The sequence below is a fragment of the Emys orbicularis genome, chromosome 3 (assembly GCF_028017835.1).
Source record: "Emys orbicularis isolate rEmyOrb1 chromosome 3, rEmyOrb1.hap1, whole genome shotgun sequence".
NCBI classification, from domain to species: domain Eukaryota; kingdom Metazoa; phylum Chordata; order Testudines; family Emydidae; genus Emys; species Emys orbicularis.
Window position 1 is genome coordinate 78,091,556 of NC_088685.1, and position 19,135 is coordinate 78,110,690.

The 19,135-nt window shown below is 42.3% G+C and overlaps 1 protein-coding gene across 1 annotated transcript in view; it reads right to left on the reverse strand.

Annotated features, from left to right (window-relative positions):
- Window positions 1-19,135, reverse strand: part of FAXC (failed axon connections homolog, metaxin like GST domain containing) — a 34,869-nt gene extending 15,734 nt beyond the window's left edge. Inside the window, exons 1-3 of the mRNA XM_065402191.1 lie at window positions 18,650-19,135; window positions 14,669-14,804; window positions 7,299-7,495 (exon numbers count right to left, since the gene is read on the reverse strand). Coding sequence (XP_065258263.1) covers window positions 7,299-7,495; window positions 14,669-14,804; window positions 18,650-18,912 — 596 coding nt within the window. The 5' untranslated portion in view covers window positions 18,913-19,135. The remainder of the gene's footprint in view (window positions 1-7,298; window positions 7,496-14,668; window positions 14,805-18,649) is intronic.

Consider the following 19,135-nt stretch of genomic DNA (forward strand, 5'->3'; position numbering starts at 1 on the left):
TGAGGATTATTGGCCTGATGGAAAGCTAGCTCTGTGGTAAAATATACATCTTGGTATGAATGTGGAATATCACCTAGAATACTAAATGTTGGCCTTCGTTCTGAAGCACTTGTTCACACTGCATAGCACTTAGTTATGCAAGTAGTCCCACTGAGATCATTGAAATTCAGGGGAGTAAGTACTACTCAACAGAAATAAGGGTTGCAGATCCGGGCCTTAGATTATCACAGCAAAGTGTTGTGCAAACAGGATCTGGTGTTAATAAAAGACTGATACACATTAGACAAACCTTTCCTACCTATCCATTCCCTTTGGCTTATGCTTTATTTATACTTTGTCTAAGAAGTGACTCTATGCACTGCTGAAGCCTGTCAAATGAATAATTTTGCTGCAATATGATGATTCTTGTAATAGGTATTTCTTTCAGAGGCCTCCACTCTCCCCTGAAATGTATTATGGTTTAAACAGAAAAATAATTCATTTAAGAGATTTATGCTTTGTCAGATTGGTTTTATTTTGTATTTTATCCTCCTATGAAGTGAAGGTTTACCCTGAATGAGATATTTTTTCAAAGGGACTTTGCTGTATTTCAATCTATATGTTTGGTTGGTTGAATGGAAGATGTATTCTTTTAAAAGGAGTCTTTATTAAATTTGCTTTGCCAGTCAAAAATCTCCCAGTTCTCACTTGAATTGCTGGTCTTTATTACTCTTCCAACAGGTTAAAGAGAATTTCAGTTTTTTGCTGAAGAAGCTTGTGAGAAAAGGAACAATTAATTTGGAAAGTGACAGTCATAAATAATATTGAACAGTTCACCTCTCCCATTGAAGGCAATAGGATTATTGTCACCAACTTCAGTGGGAGCAGGAGCAGGGAGTTTAAAAGAGTTATCCATCAGAGGAGGAGGTGGGAAGAGCAGATGCAGCCTCGGGTGTCTGGGAAATGCAGGGTGTTTATGACAATATGTGCCGAGTATTCTGAGTAATTTCCAAACTGGAAAACATAAAATCAGCTTAAACATTTGTGGTCATGTTGGAAGCTGGTTGATGGAGGCACAACAGCCTCGTACAGTTAGTTAGAAACATTGAAATATCACATAGTGTAGAATACTGTCTACAGGTTAACTGTTCCACTGTACTGGGATTTTCCAGCAAAAGTCACCCGAACCCAGTTTTTCCTGTTCTGAACATGACTTCAGTTTATCATTGTACATAGTTCTAAGCCTGTGGGATTTCCTCATTGTACATACTGATTAACTAATACAAGAGAGAGAATGAGCAAAATCCTTTTGGGCATTCCTATACATTTTCTTTCATATCATCACAAATTTCTGCAACCCAGACAGAAGCAGAGTTCAATATTCCCCTGACACTACACCTACTTTCTCACTAGGGTCCATTTCTAATCTCTTTAGGAAACAGCTCACAAATTCTTCACTTTAATGACTCTATTAACATGTAGTAAAAAGTCACCAAGGATATTTCTTGCTAAGAGTAAAAGGAGGATATTTGGCTTAATAGCCAAGCAAGTTCTAATAAAAGCCCAAGTTATACAATACTCTCAGAACTGAGCACCCAGAGACACTTTCAATTAATCAAATTAAAATTAATTCAGTGAATTAATATTTATATTTAAGTATTCTGAGAGCTGGTGTACTAAAGGCAAGGCAAGTTTTTTAATTTGAAATTGATTTAGGTAAGTCAGTTTTAAAAAAACAAGGTGGGTGAGGCAATATCTTGTATTGGGCCAACTTCTGTTGGCAAGAGAGACAAGCATCTGAGCCACACAGAACTCTTCTTCAGGTCTGGGAAAGGTACTAAGAGTGTCACAGCTAAATACAAGATCGAACAGATAGTTTAGCATCAGTAATTAGTACATATTCTAAGGGACCGTCCCAGGTGACCCATTAATACCCTGTAGTCATGGGACAAAAAGGGAGGTTAGTGGGTTATAGATTGTTGAAATGGGCCATAAATCCAGTATCTTTATTGAGATCGTGATTTTTAGCGTCTAGCAAAGATATGAATTTAAGCTCCCAGGATTGTCTTTTGAAAGGGTTCTGCAAGTTTCCTTTCAGGATGAGGACTGAGAAGTCAGATACAGAGTGATCGCTCTGTGAAAAGCATTCACCAATAGGTGATATGATGTTTTTGTCTTTTACCATTTTCCTGTGCGAGTTCATTCGAGAACATAGTGATTGTCTGGTTTCACCCATATAGTTGTTATTGGGGCATTCAGTGTACTGGATGAGGTACACCACATGTTGTGATAGGCATGTGTAGGATCCATGGATCTTGAAAGATGTGTTGTGGGGGCGTGTTGATCATTGTAGTAGTGGAGATATGTCTGCAGATTTTGCATCTGGTGTTCTGGCAGGATCTGGTGCCACTTTGAGTTGGTGTGTCCTGGTCTGTGTGGAGCTTGCTTCTGATTATGAGCTGGGAAGATTGGGGGCTTGTTTGAAGGCCAGAAGAGGGGATTCAAGAAAGATTTATTTCAGGGTGGGATTCCCATTGAGTATGGTTTGTAGTTGTTGGATGATACCCCATATGGGCTCCAGTGTGGGGTAGTAGGTGACAACTAGGGGTGTGTGGTCAAAGGGAGTCTTATTGCTGTATTGAAGCAGGTTCCCTCTGGGTGTTTGGGTGGCCTGTTCCATGATGTGATCTACTTCTCTGGTGGAGTGTCCTTGTTTGGTGAAGGCAGTTTTGTGTGTGTTAAAGTATATATCCCAGACTTTCTCCTCAGAGCATATTCTGTGGTACCTGAGTGTCTGACTGTAGATAATAGGATTTCTTGGTGTGTTTGAGGTGGTCACTGGATCTATGAAGGCAGATGTGATGATCCATAGGTTTCTTATATATAGTTGTTTATAAGATTCCATTGCTGAAGCTGATTGTGGTATCCAAGAAGTTGATGCTTGTGTGGGAGTGTTCGCAAGAGAGTTTAATGGATGGGTGGTGGTTGCTGAAGTTGTGGTGTAAATATATGAGGGAGTTTAAGTCGTCTGTCCAGAGTCCCTAAAATCTAACCACAATAATGATCAAACCATCAGACAAAGGGGGTGCCATCATAGTCCTCAACCGTGATGACTACGTTAACAAGGCCAACTGACAACTCTCTGACACTACCTATTATAAGGAACTCAAAGAAGACCTCTACAATACAGTTTACCCAGGAATGTAAGGATATCATCAAATCCTTTCCCAAACAAATCCAAGAGAAACTCTACAAACTCATCCCCCACGAACCCAAACCAGGGACCTTCTACATGCTTCCCAAGATACACAAACAAGGAACCCAGGCAGACCTATCTGGCCACAGCACTCTTACTGAAGGAATATTGGGACTCATAGAAACCATCCTCAACCGACTCACCACACAAAGGGACAGCTTCCTCCAGGACACAACTGACTTCCTCCACAAACTCCACAACATTAACAACCTCCCTCAGCACACCCTCTTTGCCACCATAGATGTCACCTCCCTATACACCGATATCCCTCACAATGATGGCATAGCTGCCTGCCTCGAATGTTTACAAAACAAATGACAACCCTCAGATATCCACCCCAAACACATTGCTAAACTCATCCATTTCATCCTCACCCATAACAATTTTACATTCAACAACAAACACTTTGTCCAAACCATGGGAAAAACCAGAGGTGCTAGAGTGGCTCCCCAATACGCCAACCTCTTCATGGGCCACTTGGAGAAGAATTTTGGAACAAATGCATCAATGATATACCTGAGATACATCAATGATATTTTCATCCTCTAGACAAATGACTTAAACTCCCTCAGAGATTTCCATCACAACTTCAACACCTGTCCATTAAACTCTCACTGGGACTAAATATTTCCCTGATCTCACTTACTGATTGTGGAGCAGTACTGAGAACTGGTTGGTTCAGGAAAGGACAAACACAATATAAAGATTGCCGATATGGATATTAATCAGGTGAAAGTACAATGGGGGTGGACCCAGATGATCCATTAAAGGCCTAATTTTCATGAACAGACTCAGACTTGTGACACTTTGTATGGATGCTTTGGGGGATCAGGTGCCCCAAAACTCAAATTTGGGCCTGCAAAGGAGGTAACTAAACAGCCAACTACCTGATCTGTTCACACAAAGCCATGATTTGAGCACGCAGAAATGTGTGTGCCAACAAATTTAGAGGCTGGGTTAAGGCAACTGAAAATTGGCCCTCCCCAGGGTCTTATCAAAGTATGTTATTGTTACACAGCTTGATAAACTGATTTATCTGTACTTACTACCAATACCTATTCATTTTATATCTGTAATATTAGAATGGTGAAACTTGCTTAAAGCTGAGCACTAATTCACACTTCATGTTAGCAAACACATCTGTTGCACTAAGACGGGCCTCAGCTCACACTGTCACTCAAGCTGACTATTTCATTGACTCCTAATAGGCCTGTTGGGCCAATCATAAGAACTACCGGGGATCAACAGTGGATGTCCTGAAGATCCAGAAAAGAGTCATTAAGGGGAGTACTGGGAGCAATCATACCACTGTAGCTCAAGGCCAGTTCCTCCCCCACACCCCAGGCATGAGTATCTGTATAAAAGGCCTCTCTGAAACTCCGGACCTTTAGGAAACACTGTAAGATGATCTATTTTCTCAGGCATCAGGAGAGGGGTGAGTAGTGTCATCAGCTGGTTGTTTATTTGGTTACATGGGTCTAGGCTGTTATACACTGGCGTTAAATATGTGTGTGATCTGTGTATTTTTGAAAACTTACTAGTGCCTCAGATAGGCACTCCTGTACAAATCTTTGGATTATTATTTCATTTATGTCCTTTGAATAGGAATGGTCCCAGGAACTAGCATATCTGAAACAAAGACATAGGTAATTACTTTAGTCTCAATACATAAGTTAGGAATGGGAGCAGGTAGAGAGAGTCACCAGAAGTGGCTAGCTTGCATCATCCCCTTACTGTTGGAAACTAATTGAGAATTTATGCAAAGCAAGAGATAAGGGGGTGGCTCATTAGCATGAAGAAAGTAGGAGACCATTAGGGACAGATCCTCAGCTGGTGTACATCACTGATGCTCAAGGTTCTTCGATGGAACTATGATAGCTTGCACCAGGTGAGGATCCTTAGATTTTGTCTAGTTTAGGCAAATAGTTGAGATCGTTCTGGGTAAACAAGCACATTCCTAACGTATTAACCAACCCCAACCTAATCTCAACCTCTCTTCCTAATCTAGATTATCCCTTAGAAATCAGCAAGGAGACAGATTCCACTTTGAAGAGACAAAAGACTTCTCCTGTAGACCCAGCAGGAACCATGACATCTATGTTGGTAATTCATAGCTAAAATTTCTGAATGCCATGAGTAATATTCCTTTCCTTTCCCTTAATTAGGAACCTTTGCAAGACCCCCAGAGAACAGACTGTGTAAAGAAGCTAACGTATAAATTCCTAGTTTCTGACTGTTTTCTCTGCTGTACCATAACTTTAAGGTCACTTTTGTTTCTTCTAATCTGGATTGACATTGACTATTCTAGCAGGGGACATATCAACGGACTGAGACCATTTTTGAAGCCCAATTTAAATCTGACCTCAGCCTAGAAGGTAGGTGGCAGATCTCTGTTCAAATCTCTCTCATCAGGTGAAGGTGGGACTTGAACCAGGGGTCTCCCACATCCAAGGTGAGCACCCTAGCCACTGAGCTAAAAGTTGTAAGAGAGGTCCTCCTCCTTCCCCTAGTTTCTTGTGGAAATGCTGTAGGCGCTTAACTGCAAATAGGGTTCCCAGATGTGAATCGCTAGTAGAGATACACACGTCCCTACAACCTAGACTTAAGCACCTATCTCAATGAGAGGGGTGGGGCCCAACATACACCCCTCTGGTCGGCGCCCTGCCTAGCCTGCTAGATTTTGGGAATCACAGTGTAAGGTGCCTATCTCTCCCCGCTCAGTGTCTTGGAGTCTAGGCACCTAACTCGGGCTTTGTGATTCACAGTGTGTTCCTGTGATTTTCTAAGCATCTAAAAGTTCAGCATTGTGACGCTCAGTGTCACAACACCTACGTACGTTGGTGAACCTTGGCCCAAGTGCCTTCAACTGCCATTGAAGTCAATAGTTCAGATCTTGAGACGCATCAAGCATGTGCAACGCCCACTGAAGACACCTGGAGTTCCAGGTGCTCAGCAGCTCCTCTCAGCAGCTGGCCCAGTAGGAGTGGAACGCCTCAGCAGGAGGCACTCAGCCCCAGGCAGGATGGGGCCCATATTTAAAAAAAAAAAAAAAAGCAAGAAGAAGACATCACAAAATGTACTTTGCTCATTTATTTGACAAGCGTAGTTTAATCGTAATTATTTATGACAAGGCTCCCCAAAATGTGAATCGGTGTTCTGTCATACATATTTTTAATGCAATGAAGTCATACTAGGAACCCTCACTCTGCTTTTAAGGGCCTTACTCAACCAGTAGCCTTACTGATGTCACAAGCAGCATCCTACATTTGTCAGGGTTGCTGTGTCTAGTCCTAAATCTTTGCTGGTGAGTGGGCAGACTCTCATTTTTGTGAGTGTGAGCGTAACCATTAGCAACAGGAGATTTAGTGAGGTTCTATCCCATATTATGGTTTATGGGCTTTTAAATGACTTCAGGTCACTCTACCACCAGACAGACAAAGAGAGAAATCCTTCGAGTTGAACGTTAGACCTTACTTTGCTCAGTCAACAATACTGCATCCCATTACTGATAGTGGAAGAATAACAACAACATTCTATTAAATGAAGAGGACTGTGCAAATATATATATAGTTTTCAATTAATTCAAAATATTGCATTCCTGTCACCTATTAATCCCAAAAGCTGGATTTTTTCTCTCCCTTTTGGCAATCACAAATGTATTAAACAGTCTCAAATTTAGCCTATTATTAATCAGCCCAATCCTGCAGTTATTTCTCATGTGCCACTGAAGTAGTATGTGTGAAAGGACTGCATATGCATTAGTAGTATATGTGAAGGAGCATGTTGTTGCTCCTCTTTATAAACTTGCAGATGGGCAAAGGGCCTGATTCTGAACTTCATTTGCAATGGCTTTACACCCTCCAGTGGTGTTTACTCCTGATTCACACTGGCACAAGTAAGAACAGAAAGAGACACCAATACTCCAAGAGTGAAAAGAATTGTGGAATTGACAGCTCGGTTCTGAGTTATTTGAAAGACAAAGCAAGCATTCATTTCCAGATAAAATGTGCAGCGGCAGGTTTGATAAGATCAGAACAGAACTAGCTTTACCATGCAAGCTTACCAATAGAAGTGCTCCTCCACCATTTTTGTCACTGCTCTGGAAACAGCTCTTTCATGTGGACCAAGGTTTTTATTTAAATTCACTCCGAGTTTCTCTTCCAAAAAGTCAATAATGAACTCAGTGCCAGATACTTTTTTGCGATTGTATTCAATCCAGGGCATTTTCCCTTGAGGGGAAAGTTTTCCATCAAAATAGTTCTAAGAAAAGAAGCAAGTAAACAAAAACAAAAAAACAAACACACACAAAAAACACCCTTCAGCTTCTGTTTGATCAGTATAAAGTTTTCTTTAAAAGGTGCCAATACCCAAAGCATAAAAGCAATATCCTCCATAAAGTAACTATCAAACTAGAGCGACAACCTTACTCCAAATGGAAATGCAAAAACCTATTTCCAGCATAAGTAATTCCTAGCCAAAAGAATGTACCCATCATTGTTTTTCTTTTGTTTGTTTTTTTTAATGCAGAGCAATGGGACCAGTCCTGAAAGGTGTTATGTGCCTTTGATGCCTTCTATGGTGTGATGTAATGTTAATTATTTAATTAAAGGCCAGTGGGGATAGAAGCACTCAGAACTGCACAGGGTCAGGCCCAATATTCTGGACAATTTTGCATCATAGACAAAATAACAATAATATTTGGTACTTATTCACAGTAGCATTCTTCATCTTAAAAGCACTTCTTGGGTTTTTTACCCACAAAAGCTTATGCCCAAATAAATCTGTTAGTCTTTAAGGTGCCACCAGACTCCTCGTTGTTTTTGTGGATACAGACTAACACGGCTACCCCTCCGATACCTAACTAATGAAATATCTCAGTAGCCCTGAAAGGCAAATGTGGCTAATCTGCACACCCACTAATCCACACTGAAAGTGGATGCAGGAAGGAAAGTGGGAACAGGAAGGACCTAGACTCAACTTCAAGCTCAGATGAGGAAACCCCAATGGCATGTACTCCTGCCTTCTTTCAGGCCTTTAACGAGCAGCCAGGCCCAAGCGATGGAATGATATATGTCACTCCCTCATTGGAGAGGGAAAGTATGTCTTTGCCTATAATCCTGGCATTTCCTGGTCTGCGACCTCACTCATCTGCAGCCAAGGTCCCTGCAATGAGATCCACAAGAGCCCATCACCTGTGTGGAGTCCCATTAAAGTTAGCAGGTCTCTGCACCTAAGTATTTATCCCCATTTTACAGATGGGGAAGCTGAAGCAGAGAGATCAAGCAGGGAATGAGTCAGGAGTAAAACAGGAATTCCTGGCTTCCAGTCATGTAATTAGATCATTAGACCATAATTCTCTTTAATTACAAGTCTGCTTATTCCTAAAAGCACAGGTATGAGCTACTTACTGTATTCTTGTTCTTTTATTTCCTTTATTTAAAAGGACACTCAACAATGTTAACTATTCTTGTGATTTTACAGCAAGTCTCATGATAGTTGGTGTTCTTCTTAAAGACCCAGCTCCTGGAGTCCTGTTATTACATAAAAATCTCAGCTTCCGTTTAAAGATATCCTTCATGGCCGTGGTGAAAAGCTCAAAAATGTGAACCCTAAAGGCTCAAAATGAGAAGCCAAATAAAAAAAACTCAAATTTATTATTTTTTAAAATGTTATGATTTTAAGCCAATTATTTTGGGTGCGTGACTCATGATTTTTGAAGGTTTGGGGTTGGCAATACAATGTCAACCTGTTTAGGCCTCAAAAATTTAACTTCCAGAACGCCACTAAGGTGGAAGATAGACAAACACATAGCACACTGTGTGGCAATGGAGATTCAGCAGGAGATCCTCGTTAGATGGCTACATTTAATAACGTTCATGCTGCTGCAGATACACTCTATTTTTAGCACTCTAGTTTGATCAGAGCTAGCGCGGGTGTGTCTTCTCGAGCTAAGAATTACACCCCAGCTCAAAGCGTAGACATATCCTGAGGTGCTAAGGTGCATCTGTGAGTAGCACCAGACTCCTAGTAGGATGGTACAAAGAGAATCCTTGCTGCTTCAGACAGTAGAGTTGCTTCTGCAGCTCAAAGGTACAGTGCCAGCTGAGGAGATAAAACTAGATCTTCAAAAGCACTCAGTGTTGGCCTCACTCTGTTCCCACTGAAGTCAACAGCAAAACTCCTATTATCCCCAGTCATGCTTAAAAGAAGGTTCTCTCTTGCAGAGCAGCCATGGTGTTAGCATGATTCAGCGACAGCTAACACATGGTTAGGTCCCATCAGCACTGCAAGAAAAAAATGGTACTTTAACCATAAGACAAACTGGGAAATAGCTGTATTATTTTTATGAACATGGTACACGCCTCTCTGCGTTTGTCTATGAAGGGTACTTGGCTATGGAGTTAGATAAAAAAGGGTTGTTAGAAGAACCAAGAAGGAAAGGTAAAACAATGAAACAGATAGGAGACCTAGAGGAAACAATGGAAAAAGCTGAGCACAGCCTGAGAACAGTTTATTCTTTCCAAGGCTAAATCTAGGATCAGAAGGAGGATACCAAATATTAGAGGACCCTGGGCCTAGAAAAGGGCTGGGGTTCAGTGAGTGGCCAGACACTGCCCAGGAAGTGTCAGTGAGAGCTGGCAAGGAAAGGGAGAGAGAGACTGCTGTGAGCAATCTGTTTCTCCCAGCCAGAGATGGGGATTAGCTGGATTGAGGGACATTTGGCAAGTTGGCCAGAAAAGTTGGCAACAAAAGTTGGCAAGAAAAAACTAAGACGTAAGTAAGAACGAGGCATACAGGCCTTTTATTGTTTGTACCCTTCGCTCTACATGCTTTCTACCTTTGGGGGAAGGAATAAATACAGCTTTGTTTTGAAGATGCTGATTCTGAATCACTTTAATCAACTTGCTGGTCACGGTTCCCAGAAAGAAAAGGCTGGCAGGTGCCAATGCAGTTGGGCCTGTTGGATTGGCACAGTGGGGAAAAGGGGGCTACACCCCATAGATCCCATCTAAGAGTGGTTGGACTACATGATTCCACCCAGAGTGAGGTGCAGGGAGCCAGGCCTGTCACCCACTGGGTACACTCAAGAGTTACTAGAAGGCATCTAAGGCACATTTTCCCTGTAACTATAACAAACCATGTCAGGAGACAACCATGGTCTAACTCGGTCCCTCCAGCACTGCTGGTTTTACAATGTTTATGGGACCCAACAAAGTACAGTGCTTTAATTTACACTGGGAAAGGAGGCCTCTAAAACCTGCGGGGCTAGAATCTTTCTTTCCTTGTAAATAAAAGCTTAGATTTGGGGAGGAGGAGCAGAGGGAGACCAAAAATCTCTAAATCTAAATCCTCAAACCCCTTAGAAGTTTGTATACCGGCAGTCAGATTTCCATTGTCTCAGCCAGTGAGATTGTTGGACAGCTCCCTGCCACTACATTTATAAGGAAGCTGCCCCAATCAGCATCTTGTGAAACACAAGGAAGGTAGGTTCCTCCAGGGCCAGCAGCAAAGACTATGTTAGCTGAAAGGTCTGTCTTTGTCCCTTCCTGTCAACAGTTTAGCTGGGATAAATTCTGCCTTTAAACCCCATGCAGCCCCATAAACTTCAACCCCAGGGACTGAACATTAAGCAATTTGGGGGTCATGGTAGAAAATTTCCCCTCCTGATTAAACTTTTTAAAAGTTTATTAAGACTTCAACTAGGTTTCCAAGTAACCTGCAGCCCCTACAGTAACATCTATTCCAGCAGGCCCAGATACACAATGCACAGGGGAGATTTAGGGTATGTTTACACAGCAATTAAACACCCACAGCTGGCCCAGGTCTGCTGACTTGGGCTTGCAGGGCTCGGGCGGCAGGAATGTAAGATTGTGGTGTAGAGGTTTGGGCTCAGGCTGGAGCTCAAGCTCTGGGACCTGCAAGGGGGGATGGTCCCAGAGCCTGGGCTCCAGCCCAAGCCCAAATGTCTACAATGCAGTTTGACAGCCCCATGATCCCAAGTCAGCTGTGGATGAGGGGAAAGCAGTGGAGGTGTTATTCCTTGACTTTAGCAAAGCTTTTGATATGGTCCCCCACAGTATTCTTGCCAGTAAGTTAAAGAAGTATGGGCTGGATGAATGGACTGTAAGGTGGATAGAAAGCTGGCTAGATCATTGGGCTCAACGGGTAGTGATCAATGGCTCCATGTCTAGTTGGCAGCCGGTATCAAGTGGTATCAAGTGGAGTGCCCCAAGGGTTGGTCCTGGGGCTGGTTTTGTTCAATATCTTCATTAATGATCTGGAGGATGGCATGGATGGATTACACCCTCAGCAAGTTTGCAGATGACACTAAACTGGGAGGAGTGATAGACACACTGGAGGGTAGGGATAGGATAGAAATCTGATGAGGTTCAACCAGGACAAGTGCAGAGTCCTGCACTTAGGATGGAAGAATCCCATGCACTGCTGCAGACTAGGGACCGAGTTCTGCAGAAAAGGACCTAGGGGTTACAGTGGACAAGAAGCTGGATATGAGTCAACAGTGTGCCCTTGTTGCCAAGAAGGCTAACAGCATTTTGGGCTGTATAAGTAGGAGCATTGCCAGCAGATCGAGGGACGTGATCATTCCCCTCTATTCAGCGTTGGTGAGGCCTCATCTGGAGTACTGTGTCCAGTTTTGGGCCCCACACTACAAGAAGGATGTGGAAAAACTGGAAAGAGTCCAGCGGAGGGCAACAAAAATTATTAGGGGGCTGGAGCACATGACTTATGAGGAGAGGCTGAGGGAACTGGGATTATTTAGTCTGCAGAAGAGAAGAATGAGGGGGGATTTGATAGCTGCTTTCAACTACCTGAAAGGGGGCTCCAAAGAGGATGGATATAGACTGTTCTCAGTGGTAGCAGATGACAGAACAAGGAGTAATGGTCTCAAGTTGCACTGGGGGAGGTCTAGGTTGGATATTAGGAAACACTATTTCACTAGGAGGGTGGTGAAGCACTGGAATGGGTTACCTAGGGAGGTGGTGGAATCTCTTTCCTTAGAGGTTTTTAAGGCCCGGCTTGACAAAACCCTGGCTGGGATGAGTTAGTTGGGGATTGGTCCTGCTTTGAGCAGGGGGTTGGACTAGATGACTTCCTGAGATCCCTTCCAACATTAATATTCTATGATTCTATGACATGGGCCAGCAGCGGATGTTGAATTGCTGTGTAGACAATGCTGCTGTGCAGGGCTGAGACAAGCACAGCCTTACACACACTTGACATGCCAAGTGGTGATAGGAAAGTAGATATGATCATGCAAAATCTCTGTATGGCCAGAGGAAAGAGGACTGTGCCACATGCTTCCTTCCAACTACATGTAAAAATCCAGAGTAAGTACAGTGCAAAATAAAGCTGGTTGAGGGTGCTTTAAAGTGCATGTGTTGGAGACAACACTGGCAGACCCTGGGCAGAGGGCAGCACAGCACAGCCTCCTGCCAAAAAGGAAGATTCTTAGAGTAGCATGTGTGTGGCTGTCCCCTGACGATGGGCAGTTGCAAAAATGCCTGTGCTCAGCACTCCCCATGGGTCAGGATTCAGTTCCAGGGCACAACAGCTATTGGGATCTACACACCAGCTGTGTGGAAGGCAGGACTGCCCACTCTGAACCAGCCCATTTGGTAGTGCCCCCATCACTGGCCATTATCAGCATCCATCACACACTGCAGCCAGGATCACTGATGCCAGCTAGACATACCTCCTATGGCATAGAGGGCCCCAATACACGCATTCTTGGAATAGGATAACCAGGGGGTGTGCGTGTGTGTATCATATACATGGTAAGTAACATTCCTTTAAAAATTGCAGAACCATGGGATAAGCTGCTTTTATATTGCAATTTTGTCAGCCTCATCTGCCTTCTGCCCACTACTCCACCTTCACTAGAGCTATTTTAATCATTCCAAACCTGCTTAACCAATCAATTGCAAAGAAAAGACAACCCGCCAAAAATATGTTTGTCCCTGCAAACAGCAATTTCATCCCCAAATTACAATTCAGGCTCAAATTGGTCGGAGGTGTCAGAGGGGATTTTGCCCATGCTGCACCTGTGCTGATATGTTTAAAGTTCACTATCTTGTGAGCTGTGCCAGCTGGACCTGGGAGGCATATATCCTTGGGAGGCCAGGAATTTCCTCCTTTCCAGTACAATACTGTGCTTGGTTTTAGTGCTGGAAAATCACAAGATAATGGACATTAAAACCAGACATGACTTTTTAAAAAACTATTTTAGATACTCTTAAAGGGTTCTAAGGTATATCAGTTATCATTTTTCTTTACCTCAGCTGCCCGTACATGTTCACTATTCTATTCGTAGCAGTAAAGCAGCAGAGTTTTGTTGGGGGTGGATACCAACAACAATAAGTAAAAATACTCTAAATAACATTTCTAAAAAAAATTCCTGCCAGCTACATGTCAAAAACAAACTAATTTTCATAACAGTGTGATATAAAAGTGTTACTGGAACCCATCTGAGATGACCACACAACTTACTCATGGCTCCACTACTTGTGAATAATGTAGTCACCCCAAAACGTCTGCCAATAAAACAAACATTTATACCACATTGTACCATCATGTATTTTTATCATATTATTAAGCATTCATATAGTCCATCTTAAATTTACACAGTGCATTACACATGCAGAAAAAGGTATGTTCTCTGCCTCAGCGAGTTGACAATTATAAAATGTAAAACAGCTCAGTTAAAACTGTAACAATGGAGTGTGAGCTTATCCAGTGGCCTGGTGGCTAGATCTTGACTAGTGGAGAGTCAGAATACATCTCCCAGTCTCCTGTCTCTCAATCCCTGGTTTACTTTGGGATTCAGTCCATGGAGAAAGACAGTGCCTCAACAGCAACCCATCTACTATTAAGAAAGGGCATTCATGGGCTCTGCAAGCAATCCTGTCCTCCTCAGCGAGGAGGGCAGTGTCTGCAATGGAAGGCCAAATGAGGGATTTGTGTCTATTCTATTAGGAGAGCATAGAAGAGACACCCTCAAAGGAAAGAAAAAAAACTGCAACAGCTTAAATTTGATCTATTAACATAGCAGACCTGGTAGGTTACATAAAACTAAACAACATTGAATTTTAGAGCAAACCCAGTCCATTATGTAGCATTATATGAACCCTGAACCACTCCAAAAGTTCATTTCCCCCCAAATTAAATTTTCAATTGCCATCAAGCAATGAAATCTGGAATAGTGCTTGAATGTTTAGACCAACCAACTTATGTCAGGTCTACCTTGAAGATCACAGACCAAAACTTCACTATAGTGATAAGTGTGTATCTAGCTAGCTATATGTGTACTTATACACTTCTCTTGGATATGATAGATATTTCCCCTGCATATTTAGTATTGTGTGTTACTATAGTTAACCATAATGTAAAGGGAAACAGTGCACTCAAGTTTACCTGGTAGGGTAAATCAGCCATCCTTAAATAAGTTTCCATTTTCAAACAAAAAGGAGATAAACTGGGAACACCATTGTTAGGTCTTGAAAATTGATGCAGTATAATAGCATCTTTGGAATCAACCTCTTGCTCTTTCCTGGCAAAACAAAACAGAATTAAAAGAAACCCAGATTACAGCATGTGCCATATATCAATATATTAAGTGCATGAAGGAGCGAGAATGGCTGAGGCAAAACATTTTGTCCTCCCTTTAATGGGTTATTGTAATTTTTTATTCATCAAGTCTGAAATCACTAAAAAGCACTTACATTGCAGGAGCAGAATTCAGACAGGAAGCTTAGTTAATTCTATGTTGGAGAGACCAAAAAATCTTGCAAACCTTAGGTAATAAGCCCAGGCTCATAGACTAAAATAAGCAAGCAAGCAAGCAAGCCTGAAACTCCCCTGCCTTGTGCCTCATGTAGTCACTTAGGGCTTGTCTACATGGTGCCTTAGTCCACACTAGCTGGGGTGTGAATTTTAATGTGCACTAGCATGTTGCACACTACCTGGCCTGTGTGGACCCTGCTGGCACACATTAAAAGTTCCCTTGTTCTGGGTAGCATATTACTGTTTGAAATGGGACTATATTAACATGCACTGGGGAACTTTTAGTGCATGTCAGTAGGGTTCATTCGAGCCAGTTAGTGTGCAGAATGCTAGTATGAACTAAAATTGACACCCAAGCTTGTGTGGACTAAGGCAGTGGTTCTCAACCCTTTTTCATTTGCGAACCCCTAAAAAATTTCGGATGGAGGTGCAGGCCCCTTTGGAAATCTATCGTCTATATATATATATAATTGAATTCTGTTTTCAGTCTAACCTTTCACGGACCCCTTAGACAAAGTGAGTGTAAAATGCTCCGACTTTGCTGTGGTAGGGGTTTTCAGCCACTCTGCACAGTTATAAATGACAACACAAGGGGTGAGGCAATGGAAAAATCAGGCCCTGCAAATCTACTTCCTTCAGTTAAGGGCTTTAAAGAAAAGAGAGGCTCTCTTGAAGAACATGAACAACTCAAGCATAGTTCCAGCTCTCCTATCCCCACTTCCAGACTCAGAAATGCCATTCACCTCCACTGTCTGTAAACTTGTCATTACCCTTGGCCTTGTTCTCTGTTCTTTGTATCTCCTCCCGTTGTACATGTGTCCATTACCACCTCTGCACTTGACTGCCTTGACTCCACCCTGTGGAAGCCTTCACCACTTCTCGTCTCAACTATTTTAACTCTCATCTCTATGGCTTCTCAAGATCCGTATTCTCCTAACTCCAGAATATCCAGGAGACTGCTGCTTGCCTTCTCCCATCTACAAAGACTCATGGTCACATCACCCCTGCTGTCAAACAACTCCAATGGCTATTCATTCATTTCAGGATCCAGTTCAAAATGTCCCATTCATGGTTCTCAAAGCCCACCATGGACTTGCTCCAATCTACCTCCTGGACTTGGGACCAAACTTTTGCTCTCAATTACACTGAGGCAAATCAAGAGGATTCCAAAGGATTTACACTAGTGTAACCGAGAGCAGAATTTGACCCAAGCTCCATGAGATCCATCAAAGTCAATGTGGCTGTACAGGTGTAAAACTGGAGCAAGTCAAAGGAGTAAGAAGGCCCATTGTCTCTTATGCACACTCCTGCACCTCTGGCACTTGTCTAGCACTGGCCTCTTATCTGTGCCTTCACACAAATTTGCAACTGCTAGTGTAAAAGCCATCTGCTCTGATGCTTCTGCCATCTCAAACAGTGTTTCAGTTTCCATCCACCTCATCCAGTCTTCATCTCTGTTGATTTCTTATCTAAAAACATATCTGTTCTTCTTTGTTCTGGCCTGTAAATTTCTCTTACAGTAACTGCCTTTGGTTATTGACTTTAAGGGAGATTTTCATAGGCACATGTGTCAAAGGGAGTGAGGTGCTTACTGGCTCTTTATGCCTTTGGAAATCACCCCCTTTATGACTCCAGGCCTTAACTGAATCATCACACACTATCTTGATACAATACATTGTGTTGAATAGTTTCAGTCTGTGAAGCATTTGGGATATATTGTCCATGAAAGATGCTGTACAGAATAGGGTTGCACTGCACATCACAGACAGCAGCCCGTGCAGTTTTGGTTGGCATGATGATGATGATTTTAATCTCTCAAAAATGAGCTCTGAACTGCCAGAGATGATATTAGTTTGCTTTGCTTTTAAAATTTGGCCACTAGCAATTGCAATTTGACTGCCAAATTTTACACATTTTAAAATGTCTGATTTTAAATCATTTAATACATTCATAGCATCCCTTTATATACTGTACATACTGAAACATTCAAACACAGATTTAACATTACTAGTAGCCTGTGCAGATGGCACATATTTGCTGAACCAGTCAATCACATCTACACATTTCTCCAGAAAATGTAATATCTTTTAAAATATGGCTACGTGAAGTAATTTCATTCTGTAAATCTCTCCTAAGAATAGAGGCAAGATAATCTATGAAATTTAAATGATAAAAACATCCCTGAATTCAAGTATTTTCCAAGAATTATGTTTATACAGTTATTTATTGTAAGCTGAATGAAAATAAGCGCATAAAATATATAAGGCGAATATATCTTTCAGTGCTAGTGTTATTAAAAGGTTATCAATGGCAACATTATCTTTGTTTACCTTATGTTGTGCATGGCAGCTCATTAGTACAGGGCTACTTTGATCCTTTATTTCTTTGAAAATGTTGTATCCAGAAATAAGTTCTGTGTTTTGCCATTGTTTACATTACACAAACAGCTGTCTTGTGCAATGACCATAGTAACCATTTAGGACCCAGTTATGCAGTCCTCACTGAAATCAATGAGAGGCTTAGCTGAGTAAGAAGGGCAGGTTGGGGCCCATAGTGGTCTGAAGTTCATCTCCATTCCATTTTCATAATGTTAGTCTCCACCATACTTCTATGGTGTACATATATCAAATCCCCTGAGATTGTTCTCATTGATTTCTTTAAAACAGTGTACTAGTAATATATCACCTCTGTTGTGGATATTATATTTCCAGGTACATCCTTGGGAAATCAGTAGTTAAAGCCACCATTTTCTGAGATGATTTACTATCCTTGTAAACAAACTGCAGCACCATATGCAACTGTTTACTTCAGATCTTAGTCTATGACAAACATACTCCTGTGTCTATTCCTGCTCTCATGCTCCCTATTACTCACACCATTATGAAGCTAGAGATCATAACCAGACACAATACTACATTGAAAACAATTGTGGCTTCTTCTTATTTCCAAGAGATCTTGTATAACCAGTTGATGCTGCATCATTTTAAATATGCATTTTCATATTAGATTTTTGAGCAACCCCAAAAAAGCACTGACCAGTATGTTTAATTTGATGCTGAGGTTTATTATGCAGAGTTGTCTTATTTAAACATACTGGTAGTTTGGGTGAAGATGGTTTAATACATGACGATCTATTAAACAATTTTTTGCAAAGCAGCTAAAATGGCAAGATCTAAGAGTAAGGTGGGTCCATGATGAAAGTAGTTCTTGTTTTAAAGCCCACTGGTTTAATTCTGAGCCCCGTCCTTAAAACACAGGCCAGACAAGTCAGATGTTTCCAGATAAGGCTAAAACTATCTCTGAAAAGTGCCCTGTGGTTGACTCCCCTAGAATCTATGACACTTGCGTTTTAAGAATGATGTATCTACTGGTGTGACATTAATCCTTACAGAGGTGAAGCTCTGAAATGCCCAGTAAACAAAAATAATTACAAAAGACTCCTGATTTCTGCCTTGCTCGTTGTTATTGAGTCAGTTTCTCAAGGGGTGAAGTCGAGTACAATGCATTCCCATCAGATCAGAACTGTCTTATTATTTCCTATTCCCATTGCAGCATCTATTCCAAATACTCCCTGCTGCAGCCTGCCCCAGGCTCTCTCTCCCTGTCTCTCACCTAATTGCCAGGAGTTCATGTAGCAGATACGCCGCGGCAGCGAGCAGGGCTCCCCCAGTCAAATAAAGGGTTTTCTTCCACCACGAATCAGAACCCAGCCCTGCCATCATCCCACCGTAATCCTGCCAAGGGAAAGCGATGATGTCCCCATAAAAGGAGAAGTGCTCTTCGGATCCTGCACACCAGCCGAGGGTGAGGCTCTGATTCCGGCTCAGCTCAACCACGCAGGACCTGGAGGAGGCAAAACCAACACCCCAGTGCATGCTGCGCGTTGCCTGCTGCTCCCTTTCCCCTCGCCGCTCGCCAGGGCAGTCTGCATGGGCAAGGGCTGCTCTGGAGCCAGCCGGCACGCTCAGCTTAGCAGCGGGCCAGGAGGGGATGGAGCAGCGGTGCTGGGTCTCCGTGGTGATCTCTGCAGCAGCAGCCTCCTTCTGCAGCTGCCTCTCGCCTTTGTCTCTTCGCAGCGAGGAGGCTGGGTGATGTCAT